The sequence below is a fragment of the Rhincodon typus genome, chromosome 2, assembly GCF_021869965.1.
Source record: "Rhincodon typus isolate 14 chromosome 2, sRhiTyp1.1, whole genome shotgun sequence".
NCBI classification, from domain to species: domain Eukaryota; kingdom Metazoa; phylum Chordata; class Chondrichthyes; order Orectolobiformes; family Rhincodontidae; genus Rhincodon; species Rhincodon typus.
The window spans coordinates 132,029,838-132,055,110 of record NC_063333.1 but is presented as its reverse complement, the minus strand read 5'-3'; the positions used below and the strand labels follow the sequence as shown (position 1 = coordinate 132,055,110).

At 42.9% G+C, this 25,273-nt stretch overlaps 1 protein-coding gene across 4 annotated transcripts in view; it reads right to left on the bottom strand.

Moving 5' to 3' along the window:
* Window positions 1–25,273, bottom strand: part of zgc:158766 (uncharacterized protein LOC100009641 homolog) — a 180,843-nt gene that overhangs the window by 65,974 nt on the left and 89,596 nt on the right. For 3 of the 4 annotated variants that reach the window (XM_048616664.1, XM_048616684.1, XM_048616677.1), the window contains exons 4-6: window positions 20,195–20,413; window positions 15,737–15,860; window positions 6,866–6,959 (exon numbers count right to left, since the gene is read on the bottom strand). In XM_048616664.1, the coding sequence (XP_048472621.1) occupies window positions 6,866–6,959; window positions 15,737–15,860; window positions 20,195–20,413 (437 nt within the window). The remainder of the gene's footprint in view (window positions 1–6,865; window positions 6,960–15,736; window positions 15,861–20,194; window positions 20,414–25,273) is intronic. The other variant, XM_048616669.1, reaches the window with a different exon arrangement.

Genomic DNA, 25,273 nt, shown 5'->3' with positions numbered 1-25,273 from the left:
TGTGCTTCCCATAGCAGTGATCACTGCCAATAAGCCTGTCCTGTAGTATAGCATACCCTCTGGTACTGTTCCACCTGCCCCTCTGCAAACACTTTGAGCATCTTGTTACTACCCTTTTTCTCACCTCCACATACCTCTGTGTTCCCCTACTCTTGACACCCCCATCCCTTTAAATTCAGTAATACTTGGAAATGAATGTACTGGTCATAATGGGGCATTCTTCTGAGGTATACAAAACAAGTCAGACCAGTATGTGTCATTCGCAAATTTTACCATATTTTCCTCCTGAGCTATGCAGAAACCACACATAACACAGAATTCATAATTCATATTTCCTGTCTTTTCTAATTCTTATAAAATATTGCTTCTCAGGAAAGTAAATTAGAAAGATGAACAGATCGAAAAAATTCCAAATGTAATGATTTCCTTCAGTGAATAAAAGCAGTAGTAATTGTTTGGCTTTTAAAACGAAACAATTTGTCTAATTTCTCTGAAGCAAGAGATGTAATGAATCTTTATGGGAGAAAAGCAGGCAGATGGGATCAACTGGTTAGATTTTTCAATATTGGCCAAATGGCTTCCTTCTGCACTGTCTGATTCTTTGGTTCACATCATTGTGGGAGGACTTGCAGTTGCTTATGAAACATTAGCATCTCTGAAGTGGAAACAATACCTCATACTGTATGACTGGGCAGACACTTGCATTATTGTGGTTTGTATCTTCACCTGGACTTCCTTCACGACAGTGATAAACGACAATACTCCCCCAAGTAACCTTCTGTACTGTATCTTTACAGGCCCACTAGAAACCTCATACCCAATGTAACACAGAAATGACTTTCAAATAGTTGCCATCCACCCGTAAGACAATATGCATCCGCCTCCACTAACCCACTTTTTAATGTCTAACACCTCCACTTAGTCAAAGCTAATTGGAGCAAATATTCACAGGTGTAAAAATGTTCTCTCTGACAGGTTTCCATAATCTTGGTTTAGTTCCTTCTTGAATTTTTGTCTTCATTTTCTGCCTTTTTTTTCTGAATACTACCAAAAAGACTGCCTCTAATTTTTAGTATCTGCCCCCTCGTCCCAAAAAGCTCAGTTAGCTCTTTCCCTCTAGCTATACCATCAGTGTCCATTTTGCAGCTCAAATTCCATGACCAAACTTTGAAAATTAAACTCAATTTATTGAATAAATCTGGATTAAAAAAGTAGTCACATAAGTAAGGACCATTAAACGACAAAGTTTTTGCAAAAGTCGAACTTCTTCACTCATGCCCTTTAGGGAAGGAAATCCAACATCCCTACTCAGTCTGGCCTTTATGTGACTCTAAAACAACAACAATGTGACTGTCCTCATAACCACTAAATAAATCTCCAAGGCTCCTTCCACAGCATCTCTCAAACCTACCACCTCATTCACCTAGAACAGGAACACAAGCTCCCCTTCAAATCACAAAGCCCCCTGTCTTGGAATACTATCACTGTTCCTTCATTGTCACTCAGTCAAAAACCTGGAACTGCCTTCCTACCAGCACCATGGGTGCACTGTGTACGTTGTCCAAAGAACTGCGGCAGTTTAAGAAGGCAGCTGCCACCACCTTTACCAGTACATTAAGGATGGGGAACAAAGCGAGCCAAGGTAGCAATGTCCACATCCCATGAACGTATGAGAAAAATAACTCTCTCAGTTATATCCAAGAAGTCGGCTTTACCTCACTTTCTCAGAAGCTGAAGGATGACAATAAAAAGTAGTTGCCAGTGACACCCAAATTTCATTAATGAATAAAAAGAACACAAATTGCGCTCAAAATATTGATTTTTTTTGCAAGTTTTAGTGTCTCTTAGTTGTTCTATGAATGTCAACAGCCCCAGGAGTGGGGTTAGTGTGATCCAGCTGACATGTCACCCACCACCATATTGCAGGACACAACTATGGTAGGTGCTAAGGTGGCAGGTTAGCCACCAGCTCAATTCTTCATACTCCTAAACCGGCCCCACCCCCACAAAAATGCCTGCAATTCTGTCTGAGGGAGAAAGGGGGACATCTAACAATTCCCGTCACTGTGTTCAGTTTTGGGCAAAAAGCCTCTAAAAGCAATATTGACTTGGAGGAGTTAGAGGACAAATTCATTCGAAATGCTCTGAGGTTTAAAGTGTTGAAAATTCCTGAGCAACATAATGACAGATTTGTGGGTGGGAAAGACTCTCAAGGATACAGGGACAATAAAGGAATAAAGAGATGAGTTAGAAGACCAGCTATGATCCAGGAGAATGGAAAAGCTTGCTCAAGGGACTGAATGCATTACTCTTGCTCCTCTTTCCTCGATCCGTATGCCTGCCTTATCAAGCCCCGAGCAAGGCACTGCCCCTATTTGGTTACAGGTGACATGAATGAATTCAAGCTGAAATAGGAGAGTATATGGCTTTGACTATGTCATACATGTGGGCTTGTTAAACCAAGGCCTATATCATGCTTCCGTCCTGGATGCCAAGGTCAGAATACAACTGTGTTGTTGTACACAATTGGTTGAAAGGCGACATATTACTGAACTGATTAATGCATGCAGGGGATAATACTATCAGCAGAGCTGAACAGTACTCTTTTATTATGGAAATAAGGACCCATGTAACTTATATAACTCAATGACATATAATCAAAATCAGAAATAGTGGTCTTGCAGCTAGCAATATTTTAAGAAGCAAGCTATGAAATGCAAGCATTGTTAGCTCTCTCAGCTCAGAAGCTGATGGCTGTCAGATTGTCACAGGGCCGTCTGCCTCAGCTAACTATTGCCTTAGCTACTTAATATCCATGGTCAATACTCTGGCCCCATCATTAGCATCACCTTCTCCTTCTGCATCACAGGAGATGTCTCTGTCCTCCATCTTGCAGTATAAGGGCCTGAAAGGGTTCTCCAAGGAGACATTACATGAACTTCAAAAGAAACAACTCCATTTACTGTGATGTTGTACGTAGTTCACAAGTATGCAGCAAATTAGAGATAACAAGGTGTAGAGCTGGACGAACACAGTAGGCCAAGCAGAAGAAGGGCCTAGACCTGAAACGTCAGCTTTCCTGCTCCTCTGATGCTGCTTGGCCTGCTGTGTTCATCCAGCTCTACACCTTGTTATCTCAAATTCTCCAGCATCTGCAGTTCCTACTATCACTTGGACTCTCTCTTTTTCACTTTACACAAGCAGATTCAAACACTGAGTATTAAAAGCAATTGCTGACAGCCTTGATTGATTGTTCTACTGTAAAGTTACTGGATATTATATGGATGCACATTTGAAAAGCAGCCATGTGGAAAATCCAAGTTCCTGATGAGATGAGCAGTACTTTTGTGTACTTTGGCTGAGATACACAAGAAACTGCTTTCGATTTGTGCATTCTTGTTATGAACATGTTGGAGTCATACATTTCTGTTGTCACTACACATAATGACTCTCTGGATCACTAGTCCAGACCTATGTTTTGGTAGCCCAGTGACATTATCTATTGCATTCCAGAATGTGGAAAGGCAGTCAGACAGGTTTCTGGATGACCCCCACAATGGATCTAATGCAAGCAAGAGTGAGCCACTTGCCCATCCTTGATGGGCCAACAAGCCATTGGCAATGGTTAATGGGGGAGAGACAGTAGTGCCACTAGTAAACCAAAGCTCTTGGTTAATGCAAGTACAAATCTGACCACAGCAACTCACGGAAATTCAATCTTAAATCTAGAATTAAAGGTAGTCTCAGTTAATAACTATCATTAAGTACTGTGAGAGCCCATCTGATTCATTAATACGTTTTGCAGAAGGAAATCTTCCATCTCTATGTGGTTTGGTCTACAAGTGAATCCAGATTGACCTCTACATCGCCGAGGCCGGACGCCAACTCTCCGACACCTCCTCCTACCGCCCCCTTGATCATGACCCCACCCCTGAGCACCAAACCATCATCTCGCAAACCATCCACAACCTCATCACCTCAGGTGACCTCCCACCCACGGCCTCCAACCTCATCGTTCCCCAACCTCGCACTGCCCGCTTCTATCTCCTTCCCAAAATCCACAAACCTGAATGCCCTGGTCGACCCATTGTCTCCGCCTGCTCCTGCCCCACCGAACTGATCTCCAACTATCTCAACTCCATTTTCTCCCCCTTGGTCCAGGAACTCCCTACCTATGTCCGTGACACCACCCACGCCCTCCACCTCCTCCAGAACTTCCAATTCCCCGGTCCCCAACACCTCATCTTTACCATGGATGTCCAGTCCCTCTACACCTGCATTCCCCATGCAGATGGCCTTAAGGCCCTCCGCTTCTTCCTGTCCCGCAGGCCCGACCAGTCCCCCTCCACTGATACCCTCATCCGCTTAGCCGAACTCGTCCTCACACTCAACAACTTCTCTTTCAATTCCTCCCACTTCCTACAGACAAAGGGGGTAGCCATGGGTACCCGCATGGGCCCAAGCTACGCCTGCCTCTTTGTAGGTTACGTGGAACAATCCCTCTTCCGTACCTACACCGGCCCTAAACCCCACCTCTTCCTCCGTTACATTGATGACTGTATCGGCGCCGCCTCGTGCTCCCATGAGGAGCTCGAACAGTTCATACACTTCACTAACACCTTCCACCCCAACCTTAAGTTTACCTGGACCATCTCTAACACCTCTCTCCCCTTCCTGGACCTCTCTGTCTCCATATCGGGCAACCACCTAGAAACCGATATTCATTTCAAGCCCACCGACTCCCACAGCTACCTAGAATACTCCTCCTCCCACCCACCTTCCTGCAAAAATGCTATCCCCTATTCCCAATTCCTTCGCCTCCGCCGCATCTGCTCCCAGGATGAGGCATTCCACTCCCGTACATCTCAGTTGTCCTCGTTTTTCAAGGACCGTAACTTCCCCTCCTCGGTGGTCGAGAACGCCCTCAACCGTGTCTCCCACATCTCCCGCACCTCATCCCTCACACCCCGTCCACGCAATAAAAACCAAAAAAGAATCCCCCTCGTCCTCACGTACCACCCCACCAACCTCCGGATCCAACGCATCATCCTCCGACACTTCCGCCATCTGCAATCCGACCCCACCACCAAAGACATCTTTCCCTCCCCACCTTTATCTGCTTTCCGGAGGGACAACTCTCTCCGTGACTCCCTTGTCCGCTCCACACTCCCCTCCAGCTCCACCACACCCGGCACTTTTCCCTGCAACCGCAGGAAGTGCTACACCTGCCCCCATACCTCCTCCCTCACCCCCATCCCAGGCCCCAAGAAGACTTTCCACATCAAGCAGATGTTCACCTGCACATCTGCCAATGTGATATACTGCATCCGCTGTACCCGGTGTGGCTTCCTCTACATCGGGGAAACCAAGCGGAGACTCTGGGACTGCTTTGCAGAACACCTACGCTCGGTTCGCAACAAACAACTGCACCTCCCAGTCGCGAACCATTTCAACTCCCCCTCCCATTCCTCAGACGACATGTCCATCCTGGGCCTCCTGCAGTGCCACAACGATGCCACCCGAAGGTTGCAGGAACAGCAACTCATATTCCGCTTGGGAACCCTGCAGCCCAATGGTATCAATGTGGATTTCACAAGTTTCAAAACCTCCCCTCCCCCCACCACATCCCAAAACCAGTCCAGCCCGTCCCTGCCTCCCTAACCTGTTCTTCCTCCCACCTATCCCCTCCTCCCACCTCAAGCCGCACCTCCATCTCCCACCGACCAACCTCATCCCGCCCCCTTGACCTGTCCGTCCTCCCTGGACTGACCTATCCCCTTCCTAACTCCCTACCTACACTCACCTTTACTGGCTCCATCCCCGCCTCTTCGACCTGTTTGTTTCCTCTCCACCTATCCTCTCCTCTATCCATCTTCTATCGGCCTCCCACTCTCTCCCTATTTATTTCAAAACCCCCTTCCCCTCCCCCTTTTCTGATGAAGGGTCTAGGCCCGAAACGTCAGCCTCTCTGCTCCTATGATGCTGCTTGGCCTGCTGTGTTCATCCAGCCCTGCACCTTGTTGTCTCAGATCCACTGCAATCTGCTTGAATCTTAACTACCCCCTGAAATAGCTGAGCTAGCCGCTCAGTATAAGTGAGGTTGGAGTGTGCAGCAAATGCTGGCTTTAAGAGCAACATCCACATCCCATGAAAGAATAAAAGAAAAAAAATTACAGTCCATAGGACTACATAGTAATGAGTTGCTTCACATTGTCCAGAAGAGTAAAACCAGAAGGACAGCCTTCACTTGAACCATGTAAAAACTAATGTGCAGAAACATGTAATGAGTGAGTGATCTATCAACAGACTCTGTGGCAGGTGGCAGAAGCAGATAGCTTCAAATGCAAATTATCTGGATTTCTGTCAGAAAATAATATTTTTGATACAGTAATGAATGATCTGAGAGCTGATTCTGTGTTATGTTTTGTGTGTTTGGGGGTAATGGCTTACTTTGAGCCAATGGTGCCCCAAAGCCTCCCAACACTGGAATTTGTCTCCCCTCCTGTCTTGGTTTGTTTTTAATTAATTGATAAAGATTTATCACCATGATTAGTCAACAATTCTGCTATTATTGAATTATGTGACTATCAGGATGGTCAAAATCAAACCAGGCGAACTTTGGTCTTTTCTGAACTAACTTTTCTTAAGTTTCACATAATTAATTACATCAAAGAGGAGGTGAGAAATTGAAAAAGATTGTAACTTATGGGGGAATTAGACATTGTGCAAATACAACAATTTAAAAATACAAACAAAATAAAAATTCAGATGAAAAATCGGAACATTGGGGGTTCAGTTACAACTTTACATTGTTCGTAAGGAATGAATGGTAATTTCCACAATCAGGTTTTCACTGATGTCTCACCTGCAGTGCAGTAAATGCTCTGAAGAGGGTAAGGGTGGGAAGACATCTGCGAGCATCCACTAATATGGTCAGTCCAAGTTCACGCACTTCCTTCCTGCAATAAACAGACTACACAATTAAAGGAAGTTAAACTCAGTTTAAATGCAGTCAATTTTAGATTTGAGTATGTGATCGTATTTAATTTATTATAAACCTTCTTTCTATGTATTCATGTTCAGCTATTATGGCCATTTGTAATGGTTGCCATTTTGAGTCCCACAAATGGTGATCTGGAACTGTCAAGTTTGAGCATTGTACATCCACCTTTAACACTGAGACATAATTAATAATGAACGTCTTCAAGCAGTAGGCTCATCTCAAATTAAGAAATATGGACAAAGAGCAGTACAGCACAGAAACAGGCCCTTTAGCCCACCAAGACTGTGCCAACAGACGATGCCTTTCTAAACTAAAACCTTCTGCCTCTACACAGTCCGTATCCCTCTATTCCCTGCCTATTCTTGTATATGCCAACATCCCTCTTAAATACTGTATCTACCTCCACCACCTCCTCTGGCAGTGCATTCTGGGCACTTACCACCCTTTGTTTAAAACATCTGCCTCTTATATCTCCTTTAAACTTACGTTCCCTAATAGTTGACATTTCAATCCTGGGAAGAAACTTCCAATTATCCATTCTGTCCATTTCTCTCATAATTTTGCAAACTTCTATGAGGTCACCTCTCAGCCTCTGACATTCAAGTGAAAACAAACCAAATTTGTCTAATCTCTCCTCATAGCTGGTACTCTCCAAATTAGGTTCTATCCTGGTCACTGTTTCTGTACCGTCTCCAAAGCCTCCACAATCCTCTGGGAGTATGGTCACTAGAACTGTATCCAATAGTCCAAATGTGGCCTAAGTAAAGTTCTACACAGCTGCAACGTAACTTACCAATTTTTATCCTCTCTGCCCCAACAAATGATGCCTTAGGCCTTGTTGATCACCTTATCCACTTGTGTTGCCACTTTGAGGGAACTATGGACACGTATGCCTAGATCTTTCTGTATATTGTTGCTACTATTCTTGATGAAGCTTCTATCCAAAGTAGGTTTTCACATTGTGCACTAATTAATGTGGATTAATTGTAGATATTTTCCAAATGAGTCTGTTAAGAGATGTTACGACACACTCCTGAAGCAGGTAGGACTTGAACCTTGGCCTCCTGCTCCAGAGGTAGGGATTCTACACTGCGCCACAAAAGCCTTAACAGTGCAGAAATTGTAATTATCAACCACAGACAGAAAACGGGTGATAAGTATTTTAAAAACATATTTGACACCTCTATGAATCTACTTTCCACTAGCTTCAAATGGTGTGAGGTGTAAAGAGGGCAGTTGATTTCCACCAAGTGGTAAAAGTTGGAATTATCCTCTGCATTTCCAGGCAGATTGCTAACAACTGCCTTTGGTCCTGTTGTAAAAGACTGACAACAGTCTCCTATCAACCTGTCTGAAACTGGGGAGCCACTTTGGTATTTGCTGGGAAAGATGCATGCAAGAAGATTAGACGAAGACATGATGGTCAAATCATCTGCATAAAATTACACTCGAGGCCAAGACACAAGTGCCTCCTGGGTAAGGTAATCAGTGGAAGTGTCATTGAACCATGAAAACAGAACAGTATAAGCTACTGGATGTATGGAGAAGAGGGGAATGGTGTGAACTTTTTTTACCTCAGTCACAGTCACTCAAAGTACATAGAATTGTCTACAGAAGGAGGCCATTTAGTCAAATGTGCCTGTGTCCCTAGAGCTATCAGTTAGTCAATTGCTGTGCAAAACTTACACTGTCAATTTTCTTTTGGAAGTTACTGCTGTATCTGCTTCTAAATACCTCAGCGTGGCAGAACCTGGGGCGAAATGTGCTTCTGCACTGAAACTGCTGTTGTACAAAATATGTTGAATAAAAAACAATTCGATTCACATTGGTTATTGTGAAAGGTAACAGGAGGTGGGAGAGCATTTTGTCCCTCCTGTACTTGGTACGCTGATGTGCCAACATCTCCATCAAACTGCAAACTGCAATAGCATAGCAGGTCTGAGGGTGGAATAGAGCAATGGGAAAAGACACAACTTCCGATAAAATGCCAGCACTTTGTACAAATGAGTGAGGCTAATGGCAAGTTTCAGAGCAGGGACAGTTGAGTAATAAAACTGATGCCTTAGGCAAAGCATTCAAAAACGGAAAACCTTGTTGTTTATTCAGTGCTTCTACCAAAGGGCAGAACTGTGATGACAACACATGGAAACTAAATAAAGGTCACTGCAGCACTTCCTGCACACTTCCAACCAAGCTCCATTGCACTTTGATACACAGGGTATTTTTCAAAATGCTCCAGGCTTATGATCTGCAGTTGTTAAATAGGCCATATAACAGATTGATGGCATCATGTTATCAGCTTACAATATATTAATACCCACCAGTCCAGCAACATTACCATTAATCTTTCAAAAGCTGAAAAATCAAATTTCATTCTCATTACATTTTGGGTCATATTTTCATAGTTAGATCAGTTTATTATGAGATTTTAGAATATGATAACAGATGGTGTCAAATTTTATTTTTCTTACATACGATTAATGGATTTATTTTTCTATTTGTTCTCAGGACATAGGTGATGATGCCAAGACTGCAATTCTTGGCCATCCTTCATTGGTCCCGGCACATTACAGCACTGATGTTAACAGAGAACAAGGGAGTGAGGAGGGACAAATGCAATTAAAAAGCCATCTCTCAACGCATCAGTCATCTGCATGTCAGTAGTTAGTTGCCCAAGAGGAAATTCAGCAGACAGAATGATACCCCTGCCATTCAAGCTAGTTACAGGAAAGGGTTACCAGGAGTACTCCTCCTTCACCTGGAAATGGATCTAAATTTAGTTCTTGCATCTCTTCCTGCACCAACTCCATTGTCTTCACTGGGCAGGAAGTCACCATGGTGTCCCCACTCAGCTCAAAAGTTAGAAATATGGCCTCGTCCCTATGACCACACCAAACTCTGACCTGAACATTTAATGAAGGATCCCATTGGCTTGAGGCTGCCATCCTTGCTAGCTGTTCAGAATAGAAGGTTAAGATAGAAACATAGAAAATAACAGGAGTAGGCCATTCAGCCCTTTGAACCTGCTCCAACATTCAACATGATTATGGCCGATTGTGCAATTCCCGTTCCCATTTTCTCCCTATACCCTTTGATCCCTTTAGCTCTTAGGACTATATCTGCTTCTTGAAAATAGCAGGATATAGCAGAAATAGTGCAGTGTGTCAGTAATTCCCTACCAATTAGGTTTTGGATCCTTAAGAACTAACCACTTACAGGTAGTTCTGCTATAACGCATATTTCTTTAACGCGAATTGGCTGTAACGCAATTGATGAATAGTGGATGCTGTTTGGAGAACGTGAACTTTCTGCTGTACAGGTTTAAGCGATTTTCTATAGCAATTTCCCTATAATCATTTTCGGTGGTGATTTTCTATAGCTCAAGGGCACACTAGAATGCAACTATCACATTGTAGGAGAACTATCTATACTTCATTTTGTGAATCAACATTGGGTTCATTTACTTCAACGCAAATTTTCCCAAATGGTTAGCAGACATTTGGGCTCAAGGAATAATAACTATTATAGGCAATGTCTTTGAGAAAATGAGGTTGGTCAATTTCATTTAGTAATTATGCTTTCTCTAAAGAACCAACAATGTATCATTTCCCACTCTCAGGAAGGATCACTTGTTCAGTCTCTGTAAGATTTCCCACTTTCTTCTTCAGCGAAATCCTAAAGTATTTCACATTTTTTGAAGTGTAGTCACTGTTGTAATGCAAAAAGCCAATTTGCAGAGCAAGTTACAATGAAAATCAAACCATTGTATTACAGGCCTTGTACCTTTTGGAAATCTTCCCTTTATTGTCTTCAAACCCACAGTTCTCCGACCCCAAACACACCATTTTTACCTCCTTCTGAAGATCCAGAAACAAGATTCCTCAGGTCACTCAACTGTTTCAGCCTGCCGCTTGTTTCTTCCTATCTCAACTTCATTTGTGTTCTGTTCTTGTCCAGTCTCTTCTGAACAACGGCCATGAATTTTCTGATGCCCTACACCCGTTCAATAATTTCCAATTTCCAGGCCCAAACCATTTCCTCTTCAATATGGAGATCTTTCAACTGGACTCACTTCTTTCAAATAAAAGTTGTCGCAAGTCATACCCGTATGGGTCCATGTTATACCTACCTTTTTGAAGGATATGTGAAATATTCATTCACCTACTCAGGCTCGCTCTTCTCATGACCTTTCCAGGTACATTGATGATTGCATTCTGCTATCTCCTGATCCAACTGTGAACTGAAACATCTTATTGATTCCACTTCAAATGTTTACCTTTCCTCCTCTTTACCTGAGCAAACAGACTTAATGCTTCAGGTCAATGACCTTTCACACCTCTAACACTTCTCTTTCCTTCTCTGACATCCCTGTCCATTTTCTGGAAATAGCCTATCTACTAATGCTCACAAAAAATCCGCGGACTGCAATCCACGATAACTTGACTACATTTCCTCAAATGCTGTAATGATGCCAATCCATTGTTTCAGTTTCCCTCTTTCCATCAAATCTGTCCTGATGATTCTGCCTTCCACACTAATGCATTTTTTTGAAAAATTCACTCATGAGATGTGAATGCCATTGTCTAGGCCAACATTTATTGCCTGTCCCAGTTTGCCCTTGAGAAGGTAGTAGTGAGCTGCTTTCTTGAACGACTGTACTCCATGTTCTGTAGGTAGCCCAACAAAGTCGTTAGAGAGAGAATTCTAGGATTTTGACCCAACAGCTTATCATATGTCTTCCTTTTCTCTCACCCAAACAATCCCATTCAGTGCAGTTGACAGGGCCTCCAAAGTGTCCAATCCATTTCATATACCTCTACTGTCACCCCTTCCCCTCCTTTCCAGAACAATGAAAGGGACATCCCACCTTCTACCACAACTTTTGGACTTAACACTGAGTTCAGCAATCTTAGATCATAATCTCTTTCTCCTATTTAACATTTGTGCTTCTGTCTTCTTTTCTGTTTTATTGGGTTGGTGTTTACTTTGTTTCATTTTGTTTTCCCTTCATGTTTTATTCAAATTTTTATGCTGCAATTCACACCTCAGACAATGTTTGTCCTATATTCAATTACTACTCCTTTTGCCAGTTGTGCCATGAAATCTTTTTCCCTTGACATGTAAACATATCACAGATCTTCTCTTTCGCTCTTCCTATGGGTGGCATGGCGGCTCACAGCGCCAGGGGCTCGGGTTCAATTCCACCCTCAGGCGACTGTTTATGTGGAGTTTGCACGTTCTCCCCGTGTCTGTGTGGGTTTCCTCCCACAGTCCAAAGGTGTGCAGGTTAGGTGGATTGGCCATGCTAAACCGCCCATAGTGTGCAGGCATGTGCAGGTTAGGCGCGTTAGCCGTGGGAAATGTAGCGTTAGGGTGGGTCTGTGTGGGATGTTCTTTGGAGGGTTTGTGTGAACTCATCGGGCGTTATGGCCTTCTTCCACACTGTAGGGGTCCTACGATTCTATATCCCTTTGCCTATTCTCTAGCTCAAAAACTCTTACACTTCCATTTCCCTTTAGGTCTGATGAAAGTCATTGACCTAAAGCATTAACATTGGCTTCACTCCACAGATGCTGCCTGACATTTTCCAGCTTTATTTGTCCCTGTTTCAGAACTCGAGCATCAGCAGTGCCTTGCATCAGTGCCCTGGGATTGTTATCATTTACCTGAGAGGTCAAATGTGGCCTCAGTTTGATGCTTCATTCAAAAGGAAACAAACCTGACTGTACTTATTCAGAACAACACTTAAGCACAGATTACGTGCAATCATGCTGACCAAAAAGAAATAAAGAATTGAAAAGAGCTCTTTGTGTTCCATGTACTTTCCCTCATAGTCTGCACAAAACATATCTGACTAACTACACACATCCTGAAGAGATTGTGCCAAGTTTCATAGGAAAATCTTATTCTATCTTACAGCATGTTTGTAAGGGCTACACAAAAACCCACACAAATATGTTTTTGTTTGAGAGCCTTTGCTAAGAGAACTGAATCAATGATATCCATCTCTGTGTGGTTAATGGATGTACATTTGTTCTTCCTTCTTCTTTGTTGTTGTCAGGTTGAACTTGTTCTGTGTGAGCACAGAAATACCTATGCACTTGCATCTCCAATTTGCTGAGATTATATCCCAAGCCAAGAAATCTCCAAATGGATTAAATACTAGCTGCGAAGAATAGCTGCAAAGTAAATCTGCAGTACATTTTATTTTCAGATTTACTATACTTGTGACCATTTAATACATTTTTTAGCATGTCTGCATTGCAGATAAGCATTGGCACAGTGGCTCAGTGGTTAGCACTGCTGCCTCACAGCACCAGGGACCCAGGTTTGATTCCACCCTCAGGTAACTGTCTGTGTGGAGTTTGCACATTCTCCTCATGTCTGGGTGGTTTTCCTCTGGGTTCTCCAGTTTCCTCCCACAGTCCAAAGATGTGCAGGTTAGGTGGATTGGCCATGCCAGATTGTCCATAGTCTCCAGGGGCATGCTGGGTAGGTGGGTTAGCCGTGGGAAACACGGAGTTTCAAGGGTAAGGTAGGGGGATGGATCTAGCTGGGATGCTCTTCAGAGGGTCAGTATGGAGTCAATGGGCCAAATGGCCTGCTTCCACAATGTAGACATTCTATGATAAGGCCAGTATTTATTGCATATCCTTAACTGCCTTTGAAAAGGTAGCAATGGACCTTCTCCCTGCAAATGTGTTGTGGTAATGGTGCTTCCCCCAGTGTTATCAATTGGCAAGTTTCGAAATTTGAATCCAACAACAACGAATAATTGATCATAATTGGAATGGTTTGCAGCTTAGAGGGGAATTTTGAGGCAATACTGTTCCTATGTGCCTTTGATTTCTAGGCACTGGAGATACAGCTGTGCTCTGAGGTACACATAGTAAGGCTTCAAGTGGGCTAGCTTATTTCTTCAATTGTGAAAGGAAAAGTTGGGTTTTCTCAATGCAGATTGGCCTCTGTGAAAACACATCAAAAAGATTCAAATACTTTGGAAACTATTTACTTTGATGCTTCCCAAAAATCAAGATGGCCCACTAAAAGCTTTATTTTCCAGTACACTAGTGTTTTCTTTCCCTCTTGGTCTTCACACATTTTGTCTTTGTTTCATTTGTTTTCTCAATCTGTCCAATAAATCCAAGTCACAGGTGTTTCCTACACAACCACTATGGAACAAGCCAAACAACATTGTTGGTTGAATGAGCCAGCGCACCTGTATTTCTTCTGCTCTGGTTATCGAACATCCCATTATTATTGTGTTCGCTGTTGCTAGGGATTTAGTCTGTTTCAAGCTTAGAATTTTGTCACTGATGTATTTCAATAACATAACAAATAACCTCTGGTGTACAGAGGTTGCTCACTGATTCAGCTTCATCTATGTAACTCTACACATGTTCTACTCAACCTGTTCAGAGGTGTTATCACACACCACTGGAGCAGGTGGGACTTGTACCCAGACCTCCTGGCTAAGAGGTAGGGACACTGCCACTGTGCCACAACAGCACTCTCCATATAATCCCGTGCGGAGGTGAGACAGGGAGACTGTTGAAGAAGTCTTTCGCCACTGTCCTAAATATTCCACAGCACTCTTCCATACGAAGAGAGTGGCAAATGGAAACAAGAGAAAATATCAAAATACACCAGCGGCCATCCTTAGCCAAGTTGAACTGACTGCTGAGAACCCTTACTCAGCTAGATCTCTGTCAAGACAGCCTTAACCTGAAATCTGTAACTTTACTAAACCAGCACTAATCAACTGACTCTGTACATCAATCATTCATGGGTTCCCCGTGAATGGTAATTCTTGTTAGGAGCTTCTAACAATGGAATTGTCCTGTTAATCCTTATAAATGCAATGACCATCATTCAACAAGCATAATATTCTGGGGGAGGCTGATGGGTGTTGAGGGATTATTTCAGCTTGTGCCACTGACTTTGTCAGACATTACATGCTATTGAATCACAAAGATCAGATGCTCCAGAGTCAATTTCCATTCAGCGCTCCTTTGGGCAAATGCATCCTACAAGGTGGTAAGAGCAATGCAATTTGTCACAAGGTCTATGGAGGGTGCTAACTGCCCACATTCATATGACAGATCATTGTCTAATGGTGCCTGTTTGGAAAATGCTTAAGAGTGGACAATTTGTAATGGTGGAAATAAGTGATGACCTTCTCAGTTGTATAGCCCACTAACTTTGCCTTGGTTTACAATATAATAAATGATTACTTAAGAATGACAATGTCAAACCATAACTTAACACCATGAAATACTAGGCTGGAGAGGAATATCAGAAACATGTAAATTAAGGATTCTCAAAACTGGGCTGTACCGTTGATTAACAGTAGCAAGGGATACGGTGGGATACATTGATACAAACTCGATAGGCCCATGCAATAATTCACTTCTGGAAGCACATCTAATTGGGAAAATTATAACCTCATATGACGATGTATTAGTACCGTATACTGAAGGGAGCTTTTCTCTGAAATAACCACATAAAACATGAGCTGGAATACTGAAGCTGACGCAGACTGCCTGAAAAGCAAAAGCCGTTGCCCATCAGCTGAGTGAAAATGATCACCAAAATGTTCAATGAAACGTCAGTAGTCTGAATAGAGACGATATAGACTTTTAATAAAGGATGTATAATTAACCAGAAACAGGGCAAAACCTTACCAAAATACCAAATCAAATGGACATTCCAAGGAATCTATAGTTTCCATACCTTGGAATAGTGTAGTAATACAGGAGTATATAGGTCAGCTCTGTGCTGGGCCAGTTTTGGCTCATCCATATTACGTTGTGCGTACGGATCTGGATCACAGCTCGATTAGCTTTGTCTCTGTTCCCTGGAGAGTAAATTACAAGTAAACGAATTGCGAAATAATTCTTCTCCACATATCTTAGGCCAAATTGTATTCATTTCTGACCAAAATATTCAGATGTCATAGAATCACAGAATCCATACAGTGCAGTAAGAGTCTGCACCCATTTCCGCCCACTACCCTCCACCACCACATATCCATATCCATGGAGCTTTTAACCATCACTAACCCACCTACAGACAGGAAATGTTCTAAAGTGCTCTATAGAGAGGTCAGAGTAAAACTTTGGTGAAGAAAAGGAAATTAATGTTGAACTGTGCAAGGAGACAGCTGGAAAGTTGACTAACAATTAATTGAAATTATTGGACTTGAGAAGATTTTTTTAATGGTGGACAGAGAAAAGGAGAGGTGGTAAGGTTAAGGGAGGAATTTCTAGAGAGTGGATTCTGAGCAACTGAAGGCACTGACATCAATGATGGAGAAAAGAGAGGGAGGAGATGCACAATGTTCCACAGTTGAAGAATTGAAGCATTTTTTCTTTTCTGGTATTCCCTGAAAGTAAAGAGGATGCTTGTCAAGGGGTTCATCCTTTGTCGAGGACCTGCACATGGATTTTTTTTTCATATGGGAAGGCTCCTATGTTGCAGCTACAATATGTGAGGTTTTGGCTAGCCAGGAGGTACTCCCACGCTCACTGTCTGCCATAGGCATATTGGAAGGATTTGCAGATCGACAATCAACCTGTTTGATGATGCACATTCCATGACCAGCAACTCCTGAAATGGGTCTCGGACTCAGAGCTTCAGGTGCAGAACACAATGCACCACGAGGGCTCCTTGTCAGATAGTTTAGGAGGAAGTTGAATAGGTTGGATTTGAAGATGAGATCAATGTTTTTAAATGAGCTTGGTCAGAAGCAACTGACGAAACTCAGCAAAGGACATGTTACAGATAAAAGATTTGCTGCAGGAATCAGATGGCTACATTTGGACAGTTGGAGAGTATTTAAACTCTTAACACTCATTGTGCATCATTTACTGCAGAAAATCTTGGAGCTTAAGATATTGAATGGAGATCTATCTTTGTTGGAGCATTGTCCCACTAAGTGGAAAGTCAGGAACTCTTGGGTACATTGCTGAAGAGCTAGCATCCAATTGTTAACATGCTAGATGATACCATGTGGCACTGAACAAATTATTCAACACTTTTTTCTGAATATTTGCTCATCCCACTGAACACTCTCCTAATGTGCTTCTGAGTGGAACAAAAACAGAAATTGCTGGAGAACCTCAGCAGTTCTGGCAGCATCTCTAAGGAGAAGGCAGACGCAATGTTCTGATGAAGAATCACTGGACCCAAAATATTAACTCTGCTTTCTCTCCAAAGATGCTTCCAGACCTGCTGAGGTTCTCCAGCAATTTCTGTTGCTGTTTCAGGTTTCCAGCGGCTGCAGTTCCTTGTTGGTGAGCAAAGTTTTGTTTTAGACAAATAAAAGTGAACCAAAATGTAATAAACACTGATTTTGAAAATTTACTAGATAAGGCCCCACAAGGAAAAGGGTTAATAAAGAAGATAAGGGCTCATGAATTTGGGAGTAATCTATTAGCCTGAACATCGACAAACTATAAGCAGTGAAAAGGGATAACAGGGCACTTTCAAGTTGGAAGTTGATGACCAGTGATGACAAAGACAAATACGGGGGCCTCAGCTGTTCAGTGTATTTCAATGATTTACGTAAGGAAACCAAAAGTAATGCATTAATGTTTGCCAATGATACAAGCTAGGTGGAATGAAATACAGGATAAAAGACAGGGGTACAAGTTTGCCCAATATAGAGTTTAAAATGGGATTGGGTATGGTTATTCAATATATTTAATAAGAATAGAAAGCAATATCTTTTTAAAATATGAATCTTTTACACAATGTTCAGAGTGACTTGAGTGTAATTGTACAAGCAGTATAAAGTTAGCATGCTGATAGAGATAGCGATTAAGAAGGTATATGGCATGTTGGCCTTTGTTGAAAATGAACTAGAGTACAAGAACAAGGAAGTGTTCATGATAATAATTATAAAACACATTGGTGAGACCATGTCAGCAGTACTATACGGATGTTGGCTGCCATATTGAAGGAAGAACATATTTGTACTGGAGGCAGTACAGTCAACATGTGAATATATGAATTAGAAGCAGAGTAGGCCATTCGCCCCTTCAAGCCTGTTGATCCATTCAATAAGATCGGCACTTGTGTTCAGTTTCATCTATTTCTGTTCTGAATTCCACATTCCTATCTATCCTCAATAATCTAGGAGATTGACAGGGTAGATACTGAGAGGTTGTTACTGCTGGCTGCAGAGTCTAATAGGGGTACAGGCTAGAAGGGGAGAAACTTTTTCATGCTTGCCTTTATTGGTCAGAACACTGAGTATAGGAGTTTAGATGTCATGTTGCAGCTGTACAGGACATTGGTGAGGCCACTTTTGGAATACTGCATACAATTCTGGTTGTTCTCCTGTAGGAAGGATGTTGTTAAACTTGAGAGGGTGCAGAAAAGATTTACAAGAACGTTGCCAGGTCTGGAGGGTTTAATCTATAGGGAGAGGCTGAATAAGCTGGGGTTATTTCCCCTGCAGCATCAGAGATTGAGGGGTGACCTTATTGAGCTTTACAAAATCTTGAGGGGCATGGATAGGGTTAATAGGCAAGGTGTTTTCCCCAGAGTGGGGGAGTTTTATACCAGAAGGCATAGGTTTAAGGTGAAAGGTAAAAGATTTAAAAAGGACCTGAGGGGTAACTTTTCCACACAGAGGGTAGCGCATGTACAGAACGAGCTGCCAGAAGAAGTGGTGGAGGCTGGTACAATTACACCATTTAAAAAGCACCTGGATGAATACATGAATAGCAAGGGTTTAGAGGGATATGGGCCAAATGCTGGCAAATGGGATTAGGTCAGATTGGGATGTCGGGTCGGCACGGGTGAGTTGGACTGAAGGGTCTGTTTTCCATGTTGTATGATTCTATGATCCTATAAATGGAGTTCAGTCTCTGGGTTCTCATGAATGCTCCATCACTGAATATATTTACGGCCAAGATAGACAGATCTGTGGTCTCCCACGAAATCAAGGAATATGATGAGCTGGAAGGAAAGAGGAGTGGAGACTTGTTCATTTTGAATGGCGTAACCGGCAAGGGAGGTTATGAGGCCTACTCCTACACCTACATCTTCTGTTCTTATGCACTACAAGTGACAGCATTCCTCCAGTACCTCACCAGAGAGGTCCATCTCCATACTTGGGCCAATATCAGGCTACTCAAGTTGGGCGGAGCAGGATCAAAGGCCCGAATGGCCTCCTCCTGCACCTACCTTCTATGTTTCTTCTATGCATCACTGGTAAACAGAATCCTTCATCCAGGGTCCACACACACACATTAGTTGGATGAAGACAGCAGTTTTACGATGTTTATGCATCTTGGTTAGGGTTTAGAATGCCTGATAGTGCAATGGAAGCATAGCCAACAATATGATTTGAAAATCAATTGGCTAAATACTTGAAAAGGACAAAGATGCGAGCCTAAGGGTAGACAGAAGTGAATGAGAATGACTGGATTGCTCTTTCAAAGAGCCAGCACAAACAGGATCGGCCAAATGGCCTCTGGCTGTACGGTACAGAATAGATGTTAATATGGAGGTGTGGTGCTCTGTGCAGGTGGAGGACTGTTGTTAAGTTGGGAAAGGTGCTCTATGGAATTAAACTGCAGTGTACCGAAAACTGGCTATACACCACCTGGAAGCTTCATTGACATTGACATTGAAATGGCCAATTCAATTCCCTCGTGTGGGCATTGCACTATCCTTATTTCACCTTCATTTTAATCAAAGCTGTGTGGGGCCAAGGCAGGATCAGTTCCTCCTCCAGATTCTTTGCACTTTAACCTCTGACATGGCTGCATTGAACATGCCCTTTTTGGAGGAGTTACGATTCAGCTTTATAATTTTAAATGTCTCAATGTTCATTTAGGATGTCAACTCTTCTTCTAGGCCAGGGATTAAGTTAGAGACTTTCCTGATAATTACAGATATCAGCCCCTCACTGATGTTTGGCCGCAGCCATCCAGGGAGTTTGGAGCATATTTCCGAGTTACACGGTGGTTCGTTTTATTAATCTTGAATGCTCATTATGATACCATCCAAGGTTTCCTGCTGATGTTTTAGCCGAGAATCTAACTGACTGATAATTTAGCTAAAACCGCCGGAGTGTTTGCTGTTCCATCTTGTTCTTCTCAGCCCACCCACCGCCCCTCCACGCTGTTTGTGCTTTTTTTTTGCCTGAAGCCATTTTCTGCGGCAGAGCACACCAACCTGGTAACTGGGCGACTCCCGATTGCAGTAAGTTGACGTTGACCTCTGCGGCCTTTGTTGGCAGGCTGTTGCAGGCTTGGGTGGAACCCTGGGCCTGCAGTGAGGCTTGAGGGCAAGGTGCTGGAGGAGGAATCTCTGTGTCTTCCCACGTATTGTTCAAAACTGCTTGGCAGCTGCTCCTCCTCTGCATCTCAACCGCACAGCTCTGGAAGGAACCTGCTAAAAGCAAATCAGTCTCATTAAAACAACATCACAATATTCAGGAGACTCCACCAATAAACAACTTACAACTCGACCAAAATAAAGCATCAGAAATTTGCAGAGCAATTTTTTCTTGGTATTTAGTGTGAAACTGAAATCCTAAAATGTGAATGCAGATAAGCCACTGGGCAAAGTGCCCACAATGTGAAGGCTCTCATTTCTCTACATGGGATCTCTGCTTTCTCTGCCCACGCTCATGACCCTTGGCAACACAACATATCTGAGAAGGCGATGAGAGATTGAAAAAAAAACATGTTGCTGCTTTGTAAGATTCATGTGAAATGGAAACGCAGTTCCAAATAAACGTCACGCACAGCAAAAGGAGATAATTGGTTGGGCTTTGCTGTATAAATCTGTGGCGTTTTGTTTCTGAAGTGCAAAGCCCAGATGTGATTAGGATCAGTAATGATTCTGTTTCTTCAATCATTCTAGAAGCATCTATTCTGGTCTAAAGCTCATCCAAAGCTCTGCTGCCTGCACGAAGCCCTGGTCACTCATCACTCCCGTGCTTGACTAAATTAGCTCCCCGTCCAACAATATCTCCGTTTTGAAATTCTCATTTTTGTTTTTAAATTTCTCCGCGGTCTCAATCCTTCATGACCTACATGATCTGCTCTGGTCCTACAATCTTGTACTTCTGTAATTCTTGCCTTGAATTGCTCCAGCATTGGTGACCATAGCTTCGATTGCTTGGGCCGTCAATTCTGGACTTCCTTCTTTTCACTTCTCTACTTTTTCCTTCTTTAAGGAGATCCCTAAAGCCTTGCACTTTGACCAAGCCTTCGATTACCAATCCCAGAATGTGGCTCAGTGAAAAATCTCGACCAATCATGTTAAAGGCGCTATAAAAATGCAAATTGTTGTTGGTGCTGTACTTGTAGTCAATATTAATGTGCAAAGTCATAAAAGAGCTCCTGGATGCACTGAAGCTCGGAGGGATAGAATTGCATACTTTTCAACATATTAAATGGTGACACTCAGGGAAAGTTTTGTTTAGATTGATGATTGGAAATGAGCAAGTTCCAGCTGAATTGAAATCTGATCTGAATTAAGAAACTGCATTCCCCTGCCAAATCAATGCTGGGTTTTAAAGTGGATGCAATTCACAGGTAGACATCAAGCCAAAGTGACTTTGATGTTTATGGATATAAACATTAAAATGATACTTTGGGCAGAATTTTCCATTTTTAGTTAAAAAGTGTTTCGTCGGCTGATAGCCACAACACCCAGTCCACCTGGCTCAGAGCATCTTTCCTCACACAATCACCTGCTCTTCAGCTCAAGGACTACGCAACCACACTCTTTCCCTAAGGAATGATGCAGCCGGAAAGGTGGAAATACTTACCACACCTGGGACGTTCCTGCTTTCATGCTGCTGTGACCACAGTTGAAGCCCAGCTGCACATCATTTACAGTCACAGAGGCATAGAGCTTGACAGCAAGGAAACAGACCCTTCGGTCCAACTTGTCCATTCCGACCAGGTATCCCAAATAAATCTAGTCCCATTTGCCAGCATTTGGCCCATACTTCAGGCACTACAAGGCAGGAGGTACCCCCCCTCACACTGTGGTACCCAAGAATCTACATTCAGGACGTGGTCCAGAGGGAAGGAAAGCTTATTCCCCACTTCACAAATGGGGACTTGGAGGTCTTGTTGGACTGGGTGATGGTGGAGAAGAGGGTAGTCCTTGTCCCATCTGGCCGCTGCAGGAGGCCATGCTCCCAAACCAAGTCCATCTGGCCACAAATTGCAGCCCAAGTCAGAGCTATGTCCTGGGTGAAGTGGGATGGCCAGCACAGTAGTAAGGAAGTCAATGATCTTCTGTGCTCGCAAGGTCAAGTGCCACCATCTTCTCTCTGCTACCACGTAGGATTCCATGCTTGCCACTGATTGGAAATTTTGTTGGAAGTTATGACAAAACCTCAGGAAGGTTAATTATCAGGTTGTACACGATTAGCTGATCTCACCCCATGCAGCGGTGGGGTGCCACAATGGGTTTGAATCCAAATGAATTTGGGAACACAATATCTCTTGAATATTACACAGTGGGTTCTGCGGAAGCAGAACAAGATTGGCTGGGGCAAGATCAAGTCCATTAATGTAAGGAAAATGAAAATTGCTTCACTACAGAAAATTTGAAATCTAGTCATTGCAGCTGTGTTAGAAAATATAACTAAAACAGATCAATGAGGCAAATGGTCGGGTCACTTGCTTCTGGATATGGTTAACTGAGAGCCAAGGGAGTATCTTATGTCCCTCTTGTTCATCAAATGTTAATTGTCTGGGGTGGCTTGTTCCAAAGGTTTTCTTACGATACCTTACCAAACTCACCTCATCAACTACCTCACTAGCTCCTATGGAGTCCCTCAAGTCTGATTCCTGTCTCACCTTACCACTCAATGCTCCCAGAACAACTTGCCACTCAGCCGATATCCCAGAATTCACCAGCATGCTTTGCACCCGAGCCATCTTTAAAAGCCTTTTGTGCATGTGGACAACCATTGTCAGCATGCAGCTGCACTGCACTGTTCCTGATATTTTCCCTGGACACAGCAGACAGTGAAAAATCAGTGCCCTGATTTATGGCTAGAGACCTAGAGCTCCTGCTGGATACGGCTGTGCAGATCCAAGAGTTCCTCTTCCCCCAAGAACAGCAGTGGAGGCCATGACTTCAGAAAATGGAAGCCTCATTGAGGTTGCCACTTATTAACAAAGTCTCAGCCATCTGGAGAAATGCACAGCTCTGTAGCAGGAAGATCGATAACTTTCTCCACTTCATCAGTGGAACTGCTGCCATCTTCTCTCTGATACTGCACACTCACTCTATATTTGCTACTGTATTCACCTCCCACCAAAGGCTCATGTTCTACTTCCCTCACTACTGCCTGGAATATCTTCCCTCACTCTCTATCACCCGTCTCAACCCCCAACACCACGACCCTGCATGCCCTCTGGCACTGAATACTCACTTGCTTGTAACACTTGGGGAGGAGATGGCCTAGTTATATCATCGTTAGACTGTTAATGCAGAAACTCAGCTAATGTATTGGGGAATGGTTTGAATGCCACCATGACACATGACTTGGCCAGAGAAATAGCAAATGGAGTTTAATCCAGACAAATGCAAGGTAATGCATTTTGGGAGATCTAATGCAGGAGGGAAATGTCCAGAACCCTCAGTAGCATCAACATACATAGGGATCTAGGTGTACATGTCCACAGTTCCCTGAAAGTGGCAACACAAGCAGATAAAGTGGTCAAGAAGGCATTTAACACACTTGACTTCATCAGTCACAGCAGAGAGTATAAAAATTGGCAAGTCATGTTGAAGCTGTATCCAACTTTAGTTAGGCTACATTTGGACTATTGTGTACAGTTCTGGTCACCACACTACCAGAAGGATGTGGAGGCTTTGGAGAGGGTACAGAAATGGTTTACCAGGCTGCTGCCTTGTTTGGAGAGTATTAGCTGTGAGAAGAGATTGGACAAACTCTGTTTGTTTTACTTGACCATCAAAGGATGACGGGTGACCATGGATGGCCTGATGGAAGGTTACAAAACTATGAGACGCAGAGATAGAAGGGACAGTCAGAATCTTTTTCCCAGGGTAGAAATTTCAATTACTAGGGGACATGGGCTTAAGGTAAAAGCAGGTAAATTTAAAGGAAATGTGAGAGGCAATTTTTTTTTACACAAAGGTTTGTAAGTACCTGGAATGCGCTGCCAGATGAGGTGGTGGAGGCAATACAATAGCAACATTTAAGATGCATCTTGACAGATATATGAACAGGCAAGGAACAGGGGGATATGGACGACTTAGAGGCAAAAGCTTTTTAATTTAGAAAGGCATCATGTGTCGACACAATCTTGGTGGGCCAAAAGGCCTATCCCTGCGAGACTGTTCTTTGTTTCTTCAGCATACAGTGCACAGTGCTAGTCCTTATTACAAAAAGGATGCTGAGGCATTGGGGAAGGCAGAGGCCAAGGATGGAACCAAAACAGAAACACTGCAAGGCTGAACAGGCTAGTACTTTTATTCTCCAGAAAAGGGGTCACCTTATAAAGACTTTTAAAATTATACAAGGGTCTGTGAGGGTAGGTGTAGGGAGACATTACCAGAAGTGGGAGAGTAGGGGCCAATCTAAGATCACCAGTCATCAATTGATTAAGGAATTCAGGCAAAACCTCTTTTACTCATACAGAGGTGAAAATGTGGGGTCCCTTTCACAAGGTGTGGTTGAGGTGACTAGCAGATTCATGTTTAAGAGGAATCTAGACAAGAGCCTGAGAGAGAATGGAATATTAGAATATGCAGATAGTCCTAAACAAGTATGGAGAGAGAACACCCATCTGGAGCTTTAAAACTGGCATAATCAATTGACCCAAATGTCCTGTTTTTATGCTGTAAAAGCCAAATAATTCTAAATAAGAATGCAACATAGATTCACACAAATGTCAATCATTCATGTTAAGCATAACAAAGAAATCATTGCTCGATGTTATTTTGACCTTTGTGATAATTACATCAAAAACATTGAGCTGAGTCAGTTGGACAGTGTCAAAGGTCAACGTAGACCAACCATTGTTCCTTATAATAAGATCGTTTTCTCAGGTTTTAAGGATAAAAGGTCAGGAACCTTTTGCACTCATCAACTGCACATCTGCAGGTCTTTGCAGCAATTTAAGGACTTTTCTGCATCAGAGTGACAGCGTATTAAAGTGATTCTGACAGGTGAAATCTCTAATGCTAAGCTTATTCGAGAGATGCAACAGATAATATATGTCAGCACAATTTGGATGCCTGTGTGATGGCACG